The sequence below is a fragment of the Scleropages formosus genome, chromosome 11, assembly GCF_900964775.1.
Source record: "Scleropages formosus chromosome 11, fSclFor1.1, whole genome shotgun sequence".
In the NCBI taxonomy this organism is placed as follows: Eukaryota; Metazoa; Chordata; class Actinopteri; order Osteoglossiformes; family Osteoglossidae; genus Scleropages; species Scleropages formosus.
The window spans coordinates 12,434,229-12,458,552 of NC_041816.1; the positions used below are offsets into that span (position 1 = coordinate 12,434,229).

General features: G+C 41.5%; 1 protein-coding gene across 1 annotated transcript in view; it reads right to left on the reverse strand.

Annotated features, from left to right (window-relative positions):
- Positions 1 to 24,324, reverse strand: part of adamts17 (ADAM metallopeptidase with thrombospondin type 1 motif, 17) — a 72,786-nt gene that overhangs the window by 36,203 nt on the left and 12,259 nt on the right. Inside the window, exons 5-9 of the mRNA XM_018763477.2 lie at positions 23,579 to 23,662; positions 23,148 to 23,305; positions 18,038 to 18,081; positions 8,881 to 8,986; positions 1,818 to 1,958 (exon numbers count right to left, since the gene is read on the reverse strand). Coding sequence (XP_018618993.2) covers positions 1,818 to 1,958; positions 8,881 to 8,986; positions 18,038 to 18,081; positions 23,148 to 23,305; positions 23,579 to 23,662 — 533 coding nt within the window. The remainder of the gene's footprint in view (positions 1 to 1,817; positions 1,959 to 8,880; positions 8,987 to 18,037; positions 18,082 to 23,147; positions 23,306 to 23,578; positions 23,663 to 24,324) is intronic.

A 24,324-nucleotide genomic window follows, 5' to 3' on the forward strand; every position in this document is an offset into this window, starting at 1 on the left:
GGGAGGGAGGAAGGTATACTTTCAAATACAGGACTAATGAACAAATAAATACATGGAGTACTGGCACTTCTGTGTGGTACAGTCAGTAAGTTTTAAGACCAACCACTGTGTGACACTGCTGTGACATACTCCACTGATCTGCAATCACAGCAGTGCCACATGGCAGACGGCCTTGGAACCTATTGACTGCAGCAGGTATCTTCAAAAAAATAACATTGAAAATATTCATTTTTACTGCAATTAAACATTGTGTATTATTTTCTGCCAGGAACTGATAAATTTCAGTAGCGGTTTCGAGAAAGGATTATGACATTTATTCATCACGTCTCATACATTCTGTATTCTTCATTGTGTTCTTCTGATATTAAAAAAAACTATATATATTTGGCTGACATAGGTTTGGAGGGGTACAGTGGAGTGGCAGGCTTGGCTAGGTCCAACTCTCTGGTGGGTCTAGGGTTCGAGTCCTGCTTGGGGTGCCTTGCAACAGACTGGCATCCCGTCCTGGGTGGATCCCCTCCCCCCAGCCTTGCGCCCTGTGTTGCCGGGTTAGGCTTCGGTTTGCCGCAACCCCGCTCGGGACAAGCGGTTTCAAACAGTGTGTGTGTGTGTGTTAGTTTGCTTTCTTCAGGCATACGGCAGGAGTCAGTCACACATGAATCAATACACAAATGCTGGCAAACAGTTAACTAAGCCAGATCAAGTCAATGGCTGTCTGCTCTGTGCCTGATGGATAATGTTTGAAATGCAGACGCCGCAGTCTCATTAAATTCACTCAAGGGATCTTCACTTTTTATACTTTTAATAGGACAGCACAAACACAACACACTATCAATAACACCTTTGTCTTGTCTAACTGCTTAACTTTGCATTTCTTTGCTTCAGTCAGACAGAAAGGATGATGTTCTGTTTTCCCTATTTCAACAAACCCAGAGTCTTGATTAAGGACTTCCTAAACAAACTGCACTTAATCACTGGTACATATCAGTGCCATTTAAGGTCACGCTTAAACTCACACATTTGCCTACATTTCAAAACAACCTACGAATCACATCAAACTTAAATATTATTTCAAGATTACACAATTTCTAAATATATTAGAAAACCAATTATATTAGCTAAGCAACCACTGGCTCGCATTCCAGCTTGAGGATAGCCAGTTATGTGCACCGTAAAGCTGTCAAACATAGTATCTCCAGTCCAGATGACTGATGATATGGTATTATTATACACACAGGGTAATTTTTAAGCTATTGTTCAGACTCAAAGTACAAGCTTGAAAGTAAGCCAATGGTTGTGTTCATACTATGCATACAGTAAATCTTATGACTGTTGTAACAAGAAGGGTAAACAGAAATATTTTTGTGCTTTTACTGATTTTTCTCCTCTATAAGTCAGTGTTGTGAATAAAACCTCAAACTATTCCTCCAAAGTGGCCAGAGGGTATGTGATTTTTCCATATGTATTTCAATACGATGGCTTCTCACACTTCTAACTGACTGAAATAGCAGAGCAAAGATTCATGCATTGTATCCAAGTATTGATTCGGCTGGCATTGCTCAGTTTGTGTATTGTGATAGAGACAGTAAAAAATCCCAGGCATCCTGCTGCGATGTGTGTTTTGAGACCAAAGCTGAGAGTGCTATTGTATTGCTGTCTGGATAATAAACACAATTCCTCCACAGCAGGAGCTAGGGTCATTTGCATCCAAAAACATTCACTCAAGTTCAATCTTGGAGCTAGCAGGTTGATGGAATCTTTGTACCTCTGGCAGAGTAAGTGGTCAACAGAACAATAAGTTCTACTTCTCATCCTACCTGAGGAAGTTCTCAAGGTCGTCACGGCTGCAGGAGGACCAAGAGAGGTCACTGGGGTTGCGACCCTTGACCCACTCTCCTGACATGATGTGAGAATGGCCGGTGCACTTTGAATGGTCATCATCGTGGCTCATACCCATGCTGTGGGGAGAAGCAGACATGAGTCCCATTTTCCAGGGCTGCACGCCATACAAGACACTGCAAACGTCCCCGTCACGCTTCCCCAAGTCTAGTCAAACAAGCAGGATGGCTCAGCGGATATATCCCACGTAGTCTGAGCAGCATGTGTAAAACAGTTTAAAAAACTACCACAAGGAAAAACAACTGCTCTGCTAAAGAAGAGTACTTTGCTCTGGGTAATTATTGCATGATTCTTCCAAAGCTATGACCTACATTTGCAAATTGAAAACAACAACAACCTAGTTTGAACTTCAGGCAGCAACGCAGGAACTGGCAGAAAAAATATATTAAATAGGAAACACATTACTTGGAGTTCTAATTCAGCTCACTGCCAGCTTTACTGAGAGCACAATGAAATCACAGCTCTGTTACATTATGCTTTTCAACAAAAAAACGACATTGGATACGAATGACAAATTTGCATCAAAGCAGATGAAACCATAAATACAAGAAATTCTGAGTAAATCTAAAAAATACATAAAAACAGAAAAGAAAAAGGCCCTTTTCAAATATTTGTGTAAGTGATCAGAAACCTTACAATGTGCAGTGCCTTGCAAAAGTATTCAGGCCAACTCTCCCTTCTTACTAAATCACACACACACACACACACACACACACACACAATCTGAGCAGCTTATGTCATACGGGGTCGCGGCGAACCGGAGCCTGGCCCGGCAACTCAGGGCGTAAGGCTGAAGGGGGAGGGGACACACCCAGGACGGGACGCCAGTCCATCGCAAGGCACCCCAAGCGGGACTTGAACCCCAGACCCACCAGAGAGCAGGACCTGGTCCAACCTACTGCGCCACCGCACCCCCTAACAAATCACATTGTACATTGTAATTTTGCCTTCTGTGAAATCTTATGTCGAATCACTGAAACAAAAAAAAAAAAAAAAAAAAAAAAAATACAATTATCGTGGAATAATTAAGTTGAAAAATATATATTTTAAAAAAGCTTACATAGGCTGCTTGCTTAAATATTCAAACTCCACACACTACTTGGTAGCCACCTTTTGCTGCAATAAACAGCTTTAAGGCTTTTGGAGTAAATATGAACTGAGCTCTACAGACTGTTTGAGAGTGATTTTGGCCTGTTATTTACAGGCAGATTTGTTCAAGGTCATTGAGATTGGATGGATGATGTTCATTCAGAGCAGTGTTCAAATAAGGCTACAAACTGCCAATGAGTCTGATCAAGATTTTGACTGGACCACTGCAAAAGGCTTTTTGTTTCTTTCATACATTTACAGTATAAGACAAAGGTTAGCATTTTACAGTTTAATCGTCATTCGATTTTGTTTTGTGATCAGCTTCAAAGGGCCTCTATAATTTGTGGTGAGTGTGGGGTTCTTGAGGGCTGCTGCTCATCTGGGTTTTCATTATGTCTTAAGTACTGTCCACATGCAGGTGAATGGATAGTCTGTCATCACACAGAGACTTCAGGTGCAAATCAGACACTTGAAAATGTCATCTTTAAAATGAGCACGTTGATGGCCCCTGGGAGCAGAGTTGTGCACGCCTGACATAGGGCATTCAACACACCTCTGGATGGTTGCACCAAGCAATTCATCCTAGAAGCTGATAAAAGAAGTATCAGGGAAGTTGCAGTAGTGTGTCACCGTATGAAGCAACACCTTTCTCCACGCCGTACAATGAGGAATTGTGCAGATTCTTGATCACTGCATACATATCACCTTACACACACACTCAGAGAATTTACAGCCACTTCCAGAACAGCGGTGACACGCGGCGCATGTGAAAGGGCATTCAGGCCATCACCTGCCTGTGACAGTGATGCCTCCCTTCCAGATGTGCTGAACAACTTCTACGCTTGTTTTGAGGCACTGAATGACGTGGTGGCGAGAAAGACCACCCCTCCTCCCAACGACCAGGTGCTGTGTCTTACCACGGCCGACGTGAGGAAAACTCTACGCAAAGTCAAGCTACAGAAGGCTGCTGGACCAGACAACATTCCTGGCAAAGTGCTCAGAGGATGTGCAGACCAGCTGGCAGATCTTCTCACTAACATCTTCAACATCTCCCTGAGCAGCACTGTCGTTCCAACATGCTTCAAGGCCATCAACATCAACAATTACCGTCCCATCACACTCACACCCATCGTCACAAAGCACTTCGAGAGGTTTGTCATGAGGCACAGAGACCCTGTTTCCCCAACACTGGACCCCCTGCAGTTCGCGTATCGCCCCAAGTGCTCAAAAGATGATGTCAGCCATCGCCACCACACTCCATCTAGCCCTCATACATCTGGACAAAAAGGACACGTATGTTCAAATCCTGTTCATAGACTTCAGCTCAGCATTCAATACAATCATTCCTCAGCACCTGATTTGAAAGCTGAGCCTGCTGGGCCTGAATACTTCCCTCCACAACTGGACCCTAGACTTCCTGACTGGGAGATCTCAGTCAGTCCAGATCAGGAACAGCATCTCCAACACCACCACACTGAGCACCGGGGCCCCTCAAGGCTGTGTGCTCAGTCCACTGCTATTCACTCCGCTGACTCAAAACTGTACAGCAATGCACAGCTTGAACCACGTCATCAAGTTCGCCGATGACATGATCGTGGTGCGTCTCATCAGCAAGAACAACGAGCCAGCATACAGAGAGGAGGTGCAGCGGTTAACGGCCTGGTGCAGAGCCAACAACTTGTCCCTGAACGTGGACAAAACAGAAGAGTTGTTGATGGTTGTTGACTTCAAGAGAGCACGGAGCGACCACTCTCCGCTGAACATTGATGGCTCCTCCATGGAGATAATCAAGAGCATCAAATTCCTTGGTGTTCACTTGGCGGAGAACCTCACCTGATCCCTCAACATGAACTTCATAGCCAAGAAAGCCCAGCACCGTCTCTACTTTCTGCAAAGGCTGAGAGAAGCCCATCTCGCACCATCCATCCTCACCGTTTTGGATCGCAAGACCTTGCAGCAGACAGTGAGGACAGCTGAGAAGATCATTGAGCAATTGTGGGTGACCCCACGCACCCCTCACACAAACTCTTCACCCTTCTGCTGTCTGGTAAAAGGTACCAAAGCATTCAGGCCCTCACGGCCAGATTGTGTAACAGTTTCTTCTTCCAAGCCATCAGACTCCTCAATACTCAGGGACTGGACTGACACTGGAACTTGCACACTTGTCAGTGCTGAACTGTCCATTATTGTGCCTATTGTCCTGTTTTAGTAATTGCTGAAATGTCTAGAGCTGTTTGCACAAGACAGCGGGTGCGGTGGCGCAGTGGGTTGGACCGCAGTCCTACTCTCCGGTGGGTCTGGGGTTCAAGTCCCGCTTGGGGTGCCTTGTGACGGACTGGCGTCCCGTCCTGGGTGTGTCCCCTTCCCTCTCCGGCCTTACGCCCTGTGTTGCCGGGTAGGCTCCGGTTCCCCGTGACCCCGTAAGGGACAAGCGGTTCTGAAAATGTGTGTGTGTGTGTGTGTGTTTGCACAAGTCTTGCATGTGTGCACTTTATGTAGTCTGTGTAGGTAGCTCTGTGTTGTTTTACATAGCACCATGGTCCTGGAGGAACGTTGTTTGGTTTCACTATGTACTGGACCAGCTGAATATGGTTTAAATTACAATAAAGCCTCTCTTGTCTTGTCTCTTGTCTCATATCCATACGTGAAGGTGTGTAACTTCAAACCATTCCACAACATAAATCCCAGGGTTACCAGAAAGGTCTGATGCAACCCTTCTCCTATAATTTATCAAGCAAAGTGATCTCCAAGGCCAGAATGAAACTGCCAGGAAAGAAAACAGTCTCTGCAGCAACTGTATTAAGTGCCGCACATACGTTTGGTTCAGCTGAACCAAAAGTTGGACACTTCACACAGGATAGGGCTGAGAGGGATATTTTTGTGTCACTTTCTCACTGTGGACTACTGTCTGGAGCAATGCTAACAAGAGGCAGCCTACAATCAGACAGAGAGACATGCAGCCCTTGGTTTCACTACATCAGTTCATCCCTAGCAGGAAACGATTAATGAGAGAACAGAGGACTGTGACGTGTCGTCAATAAAGTTTTTTGATGTGGGCCTGGTTTCGAATGTATGGGCAGCAAACTCTTTAATTATCTCTTCAGTTAACTGACTGTGAGCAAAGTCCTCGGTGAGAATGAAAAGATTTTTTTCGGCGTGAAAAGATTTAGAAATCCGAGGATGAGGTGAGGTTTCCAAGATGCTGTGGGGGGAAAAAGAGAAAAAAAAAAAAAAAACAACAAGTTCAAAGCTGCTGCACACATCAAGAGCCTGAGTCCGTTGCGTTAAGATCTGAAAAAACTGGGGATGTGGCAGCCCTCGGAGACGGGCAGTCGTCCAGCAGGGTAAAATTCAAACTCCACAGCCTGGGAAGACTGGACAGTAGAGACAAAAACCCACACTCAGTGACAACAGTACCAGCACAGTCATCAGCAGCATGATTCACACCAAACACATTTCATTGCATGTATGAGCTAATCGTTTGCCATTAAAAACAACTGAAATGTTAAGGTATTTTAACAATTGATAAGAAGAGCAACAATTTCTTCATTACATAAGAAAATGGAATTATTAAAGATCAGTCTACAAACTGAATCGAAGGCACTTTAAGGGATCTGTTTTTATGTTTGGGTTTAGCATCCCCAATAACTCAAAGCAACAGAGGTATAAAGGAGGAGGGTGTGCCCCCAATGTTTAAGCAAGTCTAATGCAACCCCTGTATTTGTGTATAACACCATTAATTACTAGTGCTAATATTGTTTTGGTTTCCTTAATACCTAATAAGTTGTTGGCTGTTGCAAAGCAATCAGGTTTACAGAAAATCAAAAGAAAATTTTAAATAAATAGTGATGTTGGTGGGGGATGTGGTGGCGCAGCGGGTCTGGCCGGGTCCTGATCTCTGGTGGGTCTGAGGTTCGCGTCCTTCTTGGGGTGCCTTCCGATGGACTGGCATCCCAAGCAGGACGTGTCCCCTCCCCCTCCAACCTTGCGCCCTGTGTTGCCAGGTTAGGCTCCGGTTCACCGTGACCCTGCCTGGGACAAGCGGCTTCAGACAGCGTGTATGTGTCGGTTGGCTTTAATGCTCTACAGGGGAAGATTAAAACTTCACAAAAAATGTATACACTTCCTTTCACTTGAATATTTAGCACTTAATAAAACTGCAAAATGAACACACCCTGTTTTTGTTTTCACAAGTTTTCCTGCACACTTGGAGACATTTCGTAATTCAGAATGCCTGTGCAGCAGCTGCCTCGAAGTCCATCGGTATACAAAAACATTTCTATTGCATCTCACATAACATCCATAACTTGTTTTTTTTTTTTTTTTTTCTTGGCACTACTTTGATATTCCAGTACCAGAAACATTATATTCACAGCCTTTATGCACATGACCTTTTTTACCCTTCTCTAGTGTTAATAGTCTTAATTCCTTAAAATTTAACTCATATGGATTTGCTTCAAACAGCTGTTTTTTGGTCACATGTGCACAAGAGTAAAGAATGTCCTGGTTCTGCTGTACAGATATGACTTGATCATTGTATAATTTTGTCTGTCGAATAAGCACATTAGCCCTCAGTACAAGATAGTTCTACGCAGCAGGACTGCAGTAAAGGTCTTTAGTACCCTTCTTTTAAAAAAAAAAAAAAACTTTTAAACTGATCATTATAATAGGTTTTAAAGAAACAGTTGAATTCCCTCTGAGATCTGGGTTGCATGGGATTTACAGTCACCCTCAATGTAAATCCGAAGGTTGGCTTTAACTCGATGCCAACTCTCTATACCTTCCCCATTAAAGGAGGACCTTGACAGCTCAGTACAACTCTGCAACAGAAAGTCACATGTGGAGTTCGGAGATGGAGAGATGGCAATGCTAACACATTTACAGTCTTTCCTGACATATATGGTGTCAGTGCCCTATTATGTTTCAGTCCACAAATGCTTTATGGATGAACTAAATGATGTTTATCAGACACCTGACAAGCTGACATTGACAAGTTGTTTTGAAACCAGACATACTTAAAATAATACAGCTGATTCCGTAAACAACACCGCAATTCACAAGCAGAAGAAAAACCCAGACATTTCATAAGAAAAGATGTTTATGAGGTATTAAAGCAATAATGCATAAAATGTTTAAATATTACTATTTGCAAGCTCTACTCTGAATAAACGTTAGACTGACAGTTTTGTGACTTAAATCTGAAATCATTAACAATTTTGTGAATTCCAATACCATTAATTGGACACTAAAATTCTATGAAGACAATTTTATGCTGTATTAAAAACTATTCTGGTATTTGAAAAACATACAGAAAATTTCATGGCAAAGGCAGCCCTCCAACAGGCAATTATGAACTAGTCTGAAAGCTGATCACCCAAAAAGGGGAAGGGTTACGTTACATGTTGAACTACAACACTGGCTTGTGGAACTCAGGGGTCAGTGGCCTCGGGTTCACCCAGCTCCTGGAGAAGGTATTCTCCAGCACATGTTCCTCAGTCTGATTCTGCAGCCCTTATCTAAAGAAGCTTTCTTGACTGAACATGACTGCAAAGGATAAATTCCTGAGAGGCATCGAAACAAACAGAGAAGGAGGCTGAGAATGAAGAAGGGAGATTTCTTAAGCCACACAAAGTGTTTCTAAATGCTGCTCAAGGCACATGTTGAACCTTTACCGAATGCTCAGGACTCATGAAAGCAAAGACAAATTTGTGTTCTTCACCAAATCATACAAAACATCCAGAACAAGGGCTACGCATTTCACATGATCCGAAGAACATCTAAAATTCTGAAAGAAATGTCTCATCATATATATCCAGTTACGCTATGATTGCAAACACAAGCTGAGGCCAACCACCAAGATTAAAGAGTTTCCACAGCTAGGAAGCTGCTTACTTGTGGCCAAGTTCATGTGCGATGGTAAAGGCCAGATTGAGCCCGTTGTCTTCTGCCAGCACACACTTCCTCTTGGCACTGCAGGCTCCACTGAGGTAGGCAATTCCTGCAGAACAAACCAGGAAAAATCAGGTAAAGACAGATGAGGAGTGACCTTTGCCACCTTAGTGTCACACACTCAATGCTTTACCGGCTTCAACACATAATGTCAACTTCTGTACAAGCTTGTCATTAGTCCAAAAGTAAGGCCATGACAGTTTCTACGTATTTTCCGCCCTCAACTAGATGTTTTTGTTGAATATTTCATGTTCATTATTGCCATGAGAACAATACACAACCAATTATTCACTGAGGTGCCAGTACACTGGTACTTCAACTTATCACAATTGGCACCAGAAGTTTGCTCATAACTGTAAAGTCAAGTTCAATACTTAGTCACAATCAGTAAAAGCTACAAAGTACTGATGTGTCTCCAATTTTTCACTTAAGTTCTGCGAAAACCTCAGGTAAAGCTGTAATAAAAATATTGTGCAACTATCTCTCCGTTAATCCATTATCATTGTCCGCTTGTCCAATGCAGTGTAACTGCGTTCCGGAACATCTCACTCTCATTCTGTTTACATGCGTTTTCCTAACTAATAGTTGGATGCGGACACACAGGTTGCAGTCTCTCCAAAACAGGTTTATAAGGCAGAAGGATGAAGGAAATACATTTATAAATAAATAAAACTGGAAATTGTTTGCATCTTCCAAAATTAATGTCAAATATACATGACAAGGAGCTAAATGCATGTGCAAAAATAGATGACGCACGTAGTTATATCACATTATATCATAGTTATATCACGTTATATCACATACTTGCAGCTAAGTTTCTGTACATCTCTCTGCACCTAAGATGATGTCATTAAGGGTATATATGCATGTGACTGAGTCAATCTCGACTCATAGGAACCATGTGCATGGTATTCATGGCAAGGGACGAACAGAAGTGGCTTGCTATTGCCTTCTTCTGCTGTACTTCTGTGCTATTGCCGCCTTCTGTGTTTCTCCGGGGGTGCCAACAAATAAAAACACACATACTCCACACATCCTTAGCACAACTTGAACCTCACACCCATGAAGCATGCTCAGGAGCTGTGCCACTCCGCCCCCATGTCATGAAGGGAACAATATAGGAGTTTAACACACTAAATTAAATAAAGGTTTCATAATTATTTCTTGTTTGTCAGTGTGGAGCCAAGCAATCAAATAAAACATGTATTCACAGAAGGGGGTGCGGTGGCACAGTGGGTTTGACCAGTGCACACTGTGTGGCGGGTCTGGGGTTTGAGCCCTGGTTGGGGTGCCTTGGGATAGACGGGCACCCCATTCGGGGTGGGTCCCTTCCCCCTTTGGCCCTGTGTTGCTGGGTGAGGCTCCGGATCCCCACAACCCCGCTTGGGAAAGCGGTTGCTGATGTTGGGTGGTGTATACATACTTCAGGAACTTCATCACTGTTTCAACCAGCCGATTGAATATGTAATGATTAATCGGTGTAGATTTATCATATAACCTAAGCCTTTTTCTACCTTAATTTAAAATGATAAATTTTACTATGACCCTCAGAAGGAAAAGTAAGATGGAATTTACAGCACTGATGGACAAATATTTACATGCTACAGGTTTGACTTTTGAGATCTTCCTCCCCGTTGATCATAATTCCCAAATAAACCTTTTTTAAACAGTGAAGGAAAGATGTTCTAGTGCCTTTTAAACCTTTGAAATACAAAACAATTGAATTTGACCATGCTTTTCATGGAAGCACATATTGTTTGATAGTGGATTTATAGCTATTCTGTTTGAAAATTCTTCTTCAGGCTTTAGCTGGCCTGGAAACAAAGTCACAGAGCTTGTGTACCGGGATCAGTAAATGGCTCCATCTGGGGGGCTTTGTGAGGGGTGTGCACCAGCAGACAGGGTTATGGGTAGAAAAGACTGACCCCTGGGAAATCAAGAGGAGGTTTTGCAGATCCTAGCAAAACATGGAAATAACTGTAACATCTACCAACCTCCAAGCCCTATATCCCTCTGCGCATGGCACATAACAGATGTTCCAGATATAAATAGGTATACCTTATACCAAGGTTAGACAACTTAACTCATTCCTGAAGGCCGCACTGTACTTGAGCTTTTGTTGGAACTGATGTCTTTGTCAAATAATAACTGTACCGATTTTAGTTTGAGAATTTGTGTAACGCTGAAAAAGTTGAAAATTTTTTTTCTCCGTTAAAAAAAAAAAAAAAAAAAGTAAAAATCATGCTATAGAAATAGCCTGGTGTAAATCAGTTATCTGCTATATTAAGCATAATAGATCTCTAGATGAGAGTTGGAGAAAAGCTTGCATGTGCTGAGGCTTACGGGAAGGACAGCCCAGCACCCTGCCTTGAAGCATGGGATTGCACTATGTAGGAGATACTGTGCCTGCATTAATACAACAGCTGCTTAATCATCCCCCTCATAATACAGAGGCACTGTGAAGATGTCTTATGATATTTTCAATCAGAACCTTATTTTTATAAAGCAAAAGATGTCAAGCTGCTACGAAATTGCTTTACAAAGAAATATGACTTTTATATGGCCCAATATAGGCAATACGCCATCAAATGTAGAAAAGGTAATCAATCAACTGGGAGTGACCCACTTGAACTGCATCATTAGATGCACTGAAAGGTAATAAGCAGTAAAACAACATCTTTTCCAGAGCCTGTTCTTTGTCTCACACTGGAGACTGTCCAGTAATCTTAGAAATGGGTCCGGAGTCTCACTTGGGATCAGCTGAGAATAAATGAAATCACTGACCACAAAAAAAAAAAAAAAAAAAAAAAAAAAAAAAAAAAAAAAAACTGGAAAATTGAACACAGATGGCATCTCCCAGTGGTTGGGATGATACGAGATTAAACGCATTTCGATCAATAAACAAACTGGCCTTTCTGACATTTAAAGCCTTGCTGATGAAATTCAGTAGGAAAACTGATAAGTGGGTTAACAAAGCACAACATAAAATCTGTGCAGGGAAATATTATCTAGAGCAGCGAATGAAGAGAACCCTGAGATCGTACGGCAATAAAAATGAAAGAACTCTTGAATATATTCAATTGAGCGTAAGGTAACACGAAAACAACAACCCAACACACACACACACACACACACACACAGACTTGCAGAAGCTGCCTTTCCCAAGCAGGGTCGCGGCGAGCCGGAGCCTAACCTGGCAACACAGGGCATGAGGCTGGAGGGGGAGGGGACACACCCAGGACAGGACTCCAGTCCATCACAAGGCACCCACGCGGGACTTGAACCCTGGACCCACCAGAGAGCAGGACCCGGCCAAACCCGCTACGCCATCACACCCCCACCAACCCAACACAGATGAACACAAAACAATCAGAGCTCTTATTTTTCCTAGCACTGTCAGCCAAAACCTGATAATATCTGTCTTCTGGTCAACAACATCTAAGGAACCAAAAGAAAAGTGAAATTACTATAATATAGACTTGAATATAATGCCAAGATAGGAGCATGTATGAATTTACAGTACAGGAAATTTAGAAAGAAAGAATACTCTGGTGTATAAATGGGTACATAACCGTAAGCATGTTATTGTACAAAGATATTGGCTATATATGTAAATAATAAAATGTTGGAACACTTTGGCCAAGGTCAACCCTGGTCAGGGTTGAGAAGGTCACACACACTAACCCATTCACACTCAACAGGAAAGTAGGAAATCCAAACTAAAAAGTTAAATTTATACTAGCAATCACCCTGACCATCAAGTGACCATAATGGAATGCTTTTCTTTATTGTTAATATGTAATAGAAAAACGAATAAAAATACTGATTCTCTTGTTCTTCTGCTCTTTGCGTGCCTCAGATAATGTTATTTTCCTTTAGCTTGCTGACATCATTTTGATTTATTTGGGATTTTTTGATGAAGTTTACAGATGTCAGAGATAATTGCAACCCAACAAAGCATTCTAAAGACTGGCAACAGTGCTCCAAGCTTTCCACTGAGTTGACATGGCCATGTCCTGTTCAGCACAGCGAAAAGGGAATCTACACCATCTGTCTGTCTCAAATCGAGACGAGAAACCTGAACACAAGCAGTGGACCTTGTCATTACGAGCATAATCGACTCGGGAACAGTCCCTCAAATCAAGATACGGGCTGCATATCCTTTTAGAAAGAAATAAAGTTAAATTTTATTCTGTTTCAAAGAATAAATTAATGTTAAAGTAATTCTGTGGGCAACTGAACATCAATATAAACAAAAAAAAAAAAAAAAAAAAAAAATCAGCCAAGACTAATATTCAATTGAACGGACTAAAGTTGTTATTGTCTATATATTCCTGCGTAATTTATTTTGGCAAGCCATAATATTGGTCATCACTCAATTTCCTAAAAGAAAAATACATAAAGTATAAATCTGACAATTAGTTGAAACGATCGATTCTTGATTTGACAAGGCAGAAAGGTAGACCACTATTCGGCTGCATCATTAATCTTTAAAGCAGACAATAGGTAGTTCACATATTAGCTCACCCTGAACTGTCAGCGTTCGCCCCCGAGGTCGAGAGCTTTTTCTTTTGTGTACTTTCCGTAACTGCACAGTGAGCTTGCGCCCTTCAGGTTTCCTCTGCGGAGGATCTTTTGGAGATGTAAAATTACATACTGTATGAAAACATTCCACACACTCACTTCTCTAGAGCACTGTAAGACACTGGCAGGCTGTGTGAGGAAAACAGCTGTTGCCTTATGTTCTTATGAACCCATTTCTGCACTTTTATAACTATGCATACTTAGTCAAAAGCAGCAATTACTTGCATTAATGACAAAACTATTCTCAGCCTAGAAACCAGCTGGTTTAAAGAGAGCTACTGCTGTCTGTGTGGAAGGGCTTTTCTGCGATTTCCATGTCGCTATAGCATGGCCCTGTCTCTCTACCATTCCCGTGTCGCTCGACCATGACCCTGTCTCTCGGAGCTCGAATGATGCTTTGCAGTCAAAACGACTGACATCGGGAGCGCTGAGCCAGGATACTTCACCAGAAAAAGCGTCCGTAAAAACAGAACAGGGCTGAGATGAGGTAATACGCAGGAATGCTTGCGGCTTTGGAGCCGTTTTTGAAGCCAGCAGTTCTGATACTAGAGCCAAAGACAAAGAAAGGAAAAATAAATAAATTTAAAATTTCACTGCACTGTATTATCATTGCTCAAATTTGACTCAGCATTTGTTAAGGCTTGCTGATCAAATCCTACAGCGGGCTTCAATTGCCAGCGGAACAGCGATCCGGACAGACGAGAGGAAGAGAGGAAGGCCTCAGCTCAGGATATAAACACACAGTCCCCCGAACACAAGCGATATTTGTTCGATTATTTATTTTGGGTTAATTAGCCGTTACAACATGATGTGGGGGTGTTCATTCACTTGCAGAATCCTCGTGTGCAGAGGCTCCCAAATCTCATCACTCAGCACAACGGAGAGAAGACCAGCACTGCAGAACGGCAGCCTGCTCTTTGTTCTATGGTGACGTCGACTTCCCTTCGAAGTGACCCCACCATGGACCGTGAAGAGTGAATCAGCTGATTTCTCCTGCGGACACTGCCCACAGTCCTCCAACAGCTAGAGCCCAGCAAGGCTCCATTCTCCTCTCTCACTCTTCTGTTTGTGTGGGGGCAAACCAAACACAGGAAAAGGGAAGCTACCACCAGGATGTTAATTCAGTTTTCACTCTTCCCCCCCCCCAGACCTGGCCAGGATTCAAAGTCAGCGAGGGGCCCGCCAGCTATCATGAGGAGATGTAAGAAAAAAATGAGCAAAATCAACGCAGAGCTGCCACTATTAAACAGCCTCATTTTCATTTGGGAGGCCTATAAAAGTGATTAAGAGAACAAGAAGAGACACACCAGAAAGTCCAAAGGGAACACTAAAGCACACCACTAATTTTAATAAGCGGGTTACACTGAGCAATACAAAAGATTTAACAATAGAACTTTGTCTTTTCGATGTAAAACGTTCTACAGTGATATGTGATACGGAGATGTTGGTCATGATGCAAGGCACAGCAAGGGTTGCCGTGAAGAGAGCCTTGCTGATAAAGTCGAGCACAACCTCTAAACCATCTGGAAGCATGCCTTCCTTAGCACTTCAAGTGGCAAGAGGCTTCACTTTTCTGAGTAAGCGGAGAGATGAATTAAGAGTTAAGATTAGATGAGAGTTAAGTTTCATTGATCGAGCCCAAATGACTCAACAGCAGGTTGAGTCATTTGGGCTTGATCAATGAAACTTAACTCTCTCACCATGGTTAGGAAAATGTCGAACACATGGGTTTTAAGCATCGTGCTAACCGAACGAGGTAGCTGTCATTGCCACGTTCCAGCACTGCACGTGGCGAGAGCAGCTGGGGGCAATGTCACCACTCAGCCACTCCAGAACAACATTAGCAGGTCTGTAGGAGCTGGAACTCCACACTGTCCTCCTTCTATCAAAGAGCCAAAGGGAAATGCAGTGTGATCTTGTAAGGTATAAAGCCAGAAATTCAGAAGGTAATAAGCTGAATGTACTGTATGATAAAAATGGTTGGTATGAAAATCTCATAACTTCAAGACAATATTAAACTTCTCCAAATTAACAGCAAGACAAATTAAAAACTAGCCAAATGATTCCGTTTAACATCACTGATTGTAATTCTGCATTATGTAAAGGTGTAAAGGTTGGAAAGCACCACAATACTTTTTTCCAGACATACGCAATTATTACACAAATGGGAAAAATGTTCATTGCCATTCAGATCTCGGTAAGCCGCCAACGTACAACATAAGCAGATGACGATGTACCGTTGAGTGACTTGTTGCTCTCAGAGCAAAAATGACAGAAAATTTCATCAGCATTCCACAAACTGGCAGATATGATGAAACTCGGAGAGGGACACTGGGCTGGCTGAGAGACGTAAGGCAACACCCGTTCACTACAGTAAAAATGCCATTCAAAGAGAACACCAGCATCAATTCAACAGAGGCACTGGAAATCCATTCAAAGAAAGATAGGCTTTCGTCTTAAAAGAAGCCTCTTCACCAAAACCCTTTTCCACTCGAGAATTCTCATGAGAAGCAGCAAATGATATGGAAATAAACCTCAATGCATCTGAGATCATAGATTTTGAAACAAACCACAAAATAAAAACAGGAAAATTTGAAAATACTGAAATGTTGACAAGAAATAAACATGGGGAGGCATTACAGCAAGCCACTCTCTGTGTCTAAACATTCCCAGACCATGTCAGGACATGCCTCTGTGGTTTTTAACTTATAGGAAACTCCAGAGCCATATCAAACTGTGAGGTCAGGAGCAGAACACAGTACTTGATTTTAGTGCTCAACGAGACAAACAGAATGCCGATACGACCGAGTGTCTCCCAGAAGATGCAGTTGTGCAGTGACAATCATTAGCACAAACACAGACAAGTCTGGCTTAACTAACGCTTTATCAGGCTTAGATCAGTGATGGAGCTCAAACAACTGCTGGAGGCAAAGCGTACATGGCAGCACAAAGCATGGGAGAACTTCAAAAGGCAGGAAGCCAGTTTCCTTACTGTCTGACACAAATACCCCTGAGGTACTCTTATCGCTTCGGAATCAAAATTTTACAGAGGGCTCCTCGTAAATTATGGGAAGAGTGAAGAATTAATTTCAGGTTGTGATCCAGACAGAAGCCTGTTCGCTTCGTCTTCATAGGGAGCAGGAAAATTCCTTCCTGTTCTCCACATTCCTCTTAGTTTATTATATGTGCTTAAATGCGTTAAGTTCAAAGGGCTTATTTCAGATGTTAAGATCTTTACTGTGATGTTTATGAGATCTTTACAGTAATGTGTGTAGAGTCTTCGCTATAGGCCTGAAGAGGTATCAGGCTGCAGAATTTGTCTAAACATGCCTTTCATTTGGGAAATCTTTTTGTATATATGGTATTTCCAGACATATATGTTGCTGCTCTTGAAAATATCTACCTAAAACGAAAAAAGACATTTCATAAGCAGTTTACAAAGCTAAATGATCATCGAAAAAAGAAAAAGACACCTACTCCATGCCAGCTAAAAATGAAGCCATATTTTTAAAGATATAAATCAGAAAGTTACTGAGGCATAATGTCCAAGATTACGTAATCAAAAATCTAAAGTATTTTAACGGACTAGTCACATACACGGCATGTATTGCCTTGAAATACTTTTGCAGATATTTTTGAAGTTACTGAATAAATACAGAAATAGTTTTTTCCAGGTGCTGTCTAAGGTCAGTGTCACTTGAGAGGCAGTAAGAGCTTTGTTCACTGTGGGTACAGTATGCTTGGCTCAACTGTTGGCCAAGTAAATGTCCTCAAACATCACAATTACACAGCAGACAATGATACACATCCAACATAACAGGTTGAAGGCCTTCATGATGGTCCTCATAGCTGGCACCCGTAGTAAGACTAAGCATGAGAAGACAGGTCATTTACTCACAAACCTCTGTGATAATCTTTCATCTAAAGAGCATTCTACTAGAAGGAGCACACACTGTCTTTTTTACCCAAAGCATAGACCTTGGCATGACTGTCCAAGAGTTTACTCCGTTGCCTGCCTCCACTGAGCTCTTAGCAGCTACAGGACCAGAGCTTTCACCTGTATTACTATGCCACCAGGTTTAGGTCATCACTGAGATACAAAGGTATTTTGATCTGTTTACCCATCACCCTTTCACCCTAGATATAGAAATGTCTCCTGCCTTTCCAGGCTTGTCCTAGGAATCCAAGAGGACTTTCAGGAACACTCCCCTATGATCCAATGTGGCTAAATTCACAATACTATCCTCAACCCTGAATATCTCTCTAATGAAGGAACTGGATGAGAGTGAATTATAAAGAGCAATTGTTCACCACAGTAAGAACACAGTTTTTAAAACTATTGTGGCCAATTAATATCCATATGCAATTTGAATTTGATGTCACATAATAGCCTAAGAACAGAAATTACATGTTTGACAATGGTTGTTGTAAAAAAAGTTAGGAACAGTATATTAGTTCATTTTTTCATAAAATATGTCAGAAGTGCTTATTAGATGCCAAAAGGATTATTACTTACCAACAGTGTCACAAGGCTCATCTTTGTGGACACAGAAATCAGTCCTAAAAATGAACAAGATCATAGTCACTAAGTTTCATCTGCTGAGACATTTAAAAACTGTGACTTTTTAAAGGAGATATTCATATAGATACTTTTATAACTTCTGTTACAAGAATTATGGCTTATAAATTGCAGGGACAACTGGTAGTGTAGTGGTTAGAGCTACTGCCTTTGGACCTGAATGTCACACTTTTGAATCCCAGCTATAGTATACTTCAGCAATGAACTTATTAATATATTCAGTTCCTCCAGTAAAAATTACTCAGGTGTATAAATGGGTAAATAATTGTCGGTAGCTTAATAATATAAGCTGCTTTGGAGAAAAGTTTTAGATAAATGAGGAATATGTCATCTGTACAGTAAAATTTGCATGAAAATATATCAACTCAAAGAAGAAATGCCTTATGAGAAGAGACACAACATAGCTCAGGAACACATTTCTGTTTCTCCCATTTAAATTAATGATAATGAAGAGTTAGTTTTCTGAGAATTCTTTTTAAAAGCAGATTTTCAGGGCTGAATTGCATTCGTTATGGGAGCTAAGCCTCTAGTGGAGTTTTTAGTAACACTACCGAAATACTCGTTAACATCTAAAATTACACACATTTAAATTTTTTTCGGTCACTTTTTGGTTAAGGTCACTTTATATACACCAACTCATAAAAAAGACACACAAAAAATAAATGCAAACTTCAGAGCCAGTTTTAAATGGCTTACATCTGTTCAACACAATTAATAAAAGTTTTGCATTAACAGATTCTCCTTGACCACTGTGATTAGGAAAAAAAATACTCTGCTGGGTTGTAAGCACACTCATAAATGTATGGATGTGTCAGTCCTCAGCTCTTCTATACTGGTATACAGTAGACACCAGACATGTCACAGGCATTTTCATACATTAAATAATTACTCATTTCACTGGAATTCCACTGAACAGACCTAACAATACAATAAGGGTGATTAATCATGGAGTACATTGTTGATGGTAAGTAGTTCCTCTTCTAGTGGATGAAACCCAGATCGGGCCCTTCATCAACTCATGCATATGTTCTTGGTGGTCTTGTATTTATCAGCTTCTTTTCTCTAAAGGAACTTATAATCCAGAGGTATTTACATAGCTTTAGTAAAATCTTGAGTTTTTTTTAAATAAATAAATAAATTAAAGTTCCTGCTAACCGTACTTGTGGTGGTTGTCATAAGGATCACCCCACCTGAGAACACAGCAGTAGACAAAGTAGAGCCATTAATTTCCATCTGTGACTTCCTGCAAGAGCACAGGGGCTTTTGTCATCTGCAACGCGATCAAATTTTTTTTTTTTTTTGTGCCGTGTCAGAAGTGCTGATACCGAGAAGAAAAATGTGTTGCCGTGCTGCAAATTAGGATGGCAGGCCAAAGGCTCAAGTGCAAAGGTGACATGCGCAACCACTTCGGAAATTAAAAACAACAAAAGTCCAGAACAGGGAGCTGCCTCCGGCAAAGTGTGAACAGTTGCATCTCTGTACAGGCTGAAACCATGAGCTGAAGTTGGACAGGAGATCCATCACTATCTCTGTTAGAATGAGCAACAAAAAAAAACAGCTGAGCATAAGGTCCATTGTGTTTGCAGATGGCTGCAGTTGCCCTTCGCCACATTAAAAGTAGTGTAAATGCGTATAAACCTGAAGAACGCTTCAGTAGAATGCTTAACTTCCCCAAGAGAATACCTTCATCTTTGGTGAACATGTTTGTATAGAATTTGACAGAACAGAGGGACATTTTAGACTTTTAAGCAGAACTTCTGACACACTGGGTCTATTCGCAGAGAAATGGGAACTTCACTCAGGACATACAAGAATATACTTTAGACCACTAAGCTCCTTTTAGAAGGGATTCTTTTGACTCTCAGTGGTTACCAAAACTCTTAATTCCCTCAAAGGTCAGCACAGGTTCCCCCAGGAAACTCCTTTGAACTCACAAATAGTGACTCTAAGGCAATGTGAAGAGGCAACAGAAATGAAAAGCATAGCTCGGGCCTTGATGTCTTGGGCCAGGTGATGCCTCAAGTTCCACAAATTCCACCAAGCTAATTCTGTCAGCGTAAGCTACCCTTGTAATTCCACAAGGTCAGGGACCAACCCTTGACAGGCTGCCCCAACCCTGTAATTCAGCTAAAGTACAGTCCTACTAAAGACCCAACAATAACTGACGGGAAAAAGAGAGTAAAAATGTATCTTTCAGTTGAAAAACAAAAAAGGGGAGTTAAAATTCACATGCATTTGTTCTATCAATGGTTATTTGGGATCAAATTACATTTTTTTCCCCCGATAGCAAAAAAAAAGAAAATAAATTAATGAAACAAAATTAGTTTCAAACTATATTAGTTAACGTATCCATTGTTCTGGGGTTTCTGTACACCGCTTTAAATGAACTATATACACTTTAACAAAGTATAAAAGCAACCACACACACCTAGTACACCCAAACAAGGCTCTATAAAAATATGCCAAATTAAAGGAAAAATTACAAAGATGCAAGCTCAATGCAGGTATTAGGGTACTTTTCTTTCCTTACTGCTACTTCCTGACATTCCTAACCAGCTTCTAACGTGCATTTGCGGTTTGCCGAAAACAGCACCTGAGAATAAAACGGATATGACACACAGCTGGGTTATGGGGGGCCAATGAAGCACTGATGTGTGGCAGAGGGGTGGGTGAGGGGTGCATGGGGGGAGTGAGAGCATCAACTCCTGTTATAGCTGATTTCTTAGAACAGACGTGATGAGTCTGCTCTGCGACAAGACACCACTCATGAGGGGCCTGCGCAGCAAGACTGACACCACGTGGAATACATGCGACCCCTGCGAGTCCCCTCTGAAACCCTCATGGGACAACCACACTCTCCTCTGAGGCTTTTGCCTTTCCCTCAAGTCTATGGGTAACATCCAGCAACAAAGACCAAACAAGACAAACCCACAGGGAATGCAAGACTAGTAACTAGAAGGCTGCTTTTTATAGAAATTAATTCCAATGTAACTTAACGTTGGCAGCTATTAACGTACTGGTTAAAGAATTTATATATAAGCAAACAGCTGCAGGTAAAAATATTTGCAGGTAAAAATTACTGTGACCTAACATATCATTATATGGTCATTTTTAAAAGTGTGAGGAAGAAACAAGCATTGTTTTAAACATGATGAAAGACCAGTCCTGAACAAAATGTGAGCTGATGGGAGGTAGACAAATGGTTTGGGGTCACCTTTGTTGGACAGCTGCCCAGGGCCTGTCCCATGCCAATTTTTCGAAGAAATTAACTAAAAATGTCTCCAAATTACAGACAAAAGATGGCATAAGATGGCACAGTGGCACAGCAAAAAGTGCTTGTATCACAGCATTTGGACGTGGGTTCAATCCCCGCCCAGTCTGGGCGAAGCTTGCATTTTCTCACTGTGTTTGTGTGGGTTTCTTCCGGGAGTTCTGGTCCCACAGTCTAAAGATGTGTTTCAGGTGAACTGGTGACTCTAAACTGCTCATAGCATGTGTGTGACAGTGTGTTACCTTGCTCAGGTGTATAGATGAGTGACTGACTGCAGGAAGTGTACTGTAGTGTATCTCGTAGTATACCTCACCTTGGACAATAAGCTGTCAGATAAATACTTATACACAGGGGTTCTAAATAAATAAGACTTATACGAGGCAGCTGGTCTATGAATGAGAGGACGGCACTGACAAGGAGAACACATGCTTTATAACTCAATAGTGGAGGGCTTTATTTTAACTTCTGGTTATTTTCACCCTCTTTTTTTGCATTGCTCATTATGTTCCAGCTTCAAAGGGGCCACATACGCTTTTGTGTTATTTTGTTTTTGATGGAAAAACATGGTTTGTTTGCAGTTCCCTTCCCGTGCCTCTATGTATCCCACCCATGTGGACGCCCCCACAACAGAACTGGCTACAAAAATCTAACCCTAATCCTTTACAAAGCAAGTACGAGTAGTGAGCGGGAAAAAAAAAAAAAAACAAGAACACAGATCGGCTTTTAAAACTACTTCAGTGCAAGAAGCCATTATCAAGTAATTGATGCTGGTTGAGTTGTCAGGTGTAGTTTTCACTTACTTGCACTCTTTTGACACTTGTCTCAGTGTGATATTTTTTTATACCAATGTCTTTTTGTCACTTCTTTGTTGTAAGTAGGCTGCTGTAGCCTAGTGCAATTTCCTTAAGGATTAATAATCTTCCTTTCTTTCCTTTTAAACATCCATCGATCCATTCATAGCCCATTCATCCGTCTATGTTGATGTACCTTAATTCTTATCATCTGAAAATTATCCTTCTGAGAGACAAACAAAGCAGAGCAGTTGATTCAAGAGAAATTTTACCATGCCCTGCCATGATTAAATTAGAATGGGATAAACTTCTGTCCTTCCGAGTGGTCCTGTATTTTCACGACAGTGTTGATTTTGAATGCTATACGTTCCTAGTGGAGGCCTCATAGGTTGGACGAGATATTATTTTACAGATTAATGTCAGAACAAAAGCCCCTTCTGTCCTGGAGCTCTCCGCTTCCTCTTTACTCAGACCACGGTACATGGGATAGTATCTGACAGGCTACTTGGGTATTACTTTAAACAAGAGGATTCATTTTCAGGGCAAACTGAATAATAGAGAAAACCTCCTGTGTGAAACAGAGAAACGGGTTACAAATCACCTTTGCTGACAGAAATATATTTAGGGACCCTGAGCAATGTCCACTGCGGCCAAATTTATGTAATAAATTTCATTGTGAAAAATAGGATATTTGTTAATATTACAAGGGATTCATTTATCTGGGCCTTTCTACAAAGCAACTTACTGTTTTAGGTTTGTAGACTAAGCTATTTACAATTATTTACCCATTTACACAGCTGGGTAATTTTCATTCTATCATCAATGTAGAATAAGCACCTTGCTCAGGAATACTAGGGTAGACGCTGGACTTTGAACCAGGTCCTTTGATTACAAAGTGATGCATCTAACCATTATGCTACCTTCTGCCCATGTACTGCCAGGACATGGTAAGAGGTTCTAGAGGTACAGTCTTTAATATGAGCACCTGGTGACCAGCACAGCAACATCCATAGGGGGCGGGTCATCTCTTCCTCCAGGCACATGGTTGTTTCCCAAGAAACGGGTGCCACCATATTCCTCATGTTGCCACTGACAGAAACTCTCAAGGAAGCGCTCTCCGTGGTGGCCCACCTTCAGTTTCTCCTGCAGACACAAAGCAGACCCCCAGCACTGACTCTTACAGGCATAAGACAGCAATAGCACCCACTGACTTTACATTTCTACAGTTCGCATATCAAAATCAACTGGAATGACACCACATATATTATATATATGACATACAGGAACTGAAAAATAGACAACAACAGATGGAAAGCAGTGCATCATTTAGACACGTAAAAGATATTAGCTTGGTTATTTTAGTCGAGATGGCAGTGCTCATTACGCCAGAAAAAGCAGAGTGATGCTCAGACTTACTGGACGACTGTGGAGAAGGACGAGTTTGGTCACACGGATGCTGATGCTGACGCCCAGACTCTTGTGGCGAAACATGTTATATACCTGTCAAAATACAAACTGTTAGGTACAGGCTCTTTGTCGAATTATATTTGCTTTCCCCCCATGTTTTTTTACAAGCATGATCATATTACACTTGAAGAAGCCCATACAGGCTATGCATGAAAATGCATGAATACCTGCATAAACCCAATAAAAGAGAAGGGGCAAGAGCTTCTGGTTAAGCCCATCCACACATAACGAAAGCCATAAGAAACGGGGTGATTTCACTATAAGTAAGCATGCGGGAAGCAAGAAGCACATCTTCGTCAAGCAAATTCTGGAACTATAAAGAGCTACAATGTAACCCAGCAAGTAAGTCCAAACTTGCATACTGTGCTTATGCCAAATTCATAACAAGCATAAACTATAACCCACCCTCATCCAAACTCACCTTTTTAGCACATCTATATTTCAACCTCTCACAATAAAAATTCTTGTGCCACAGGTGTGTTTCATGTCTCGTTGATCTCAACCTCATCTCATACCTGGTTATCTAAAAAGTAAAATCTTTACTGTGTTACTCAACGGAAGCCAATGCAATTTTTCAAAGACTCTACATGGGGATTAGAGGGACGAGCAGCAGACTTCCTGCTGAAATCACCTTCAAAAAAATAAAGGTCATCCAATAAAAGAAAATAAGTTGGCGTTCAGGACAGATTAAGTAC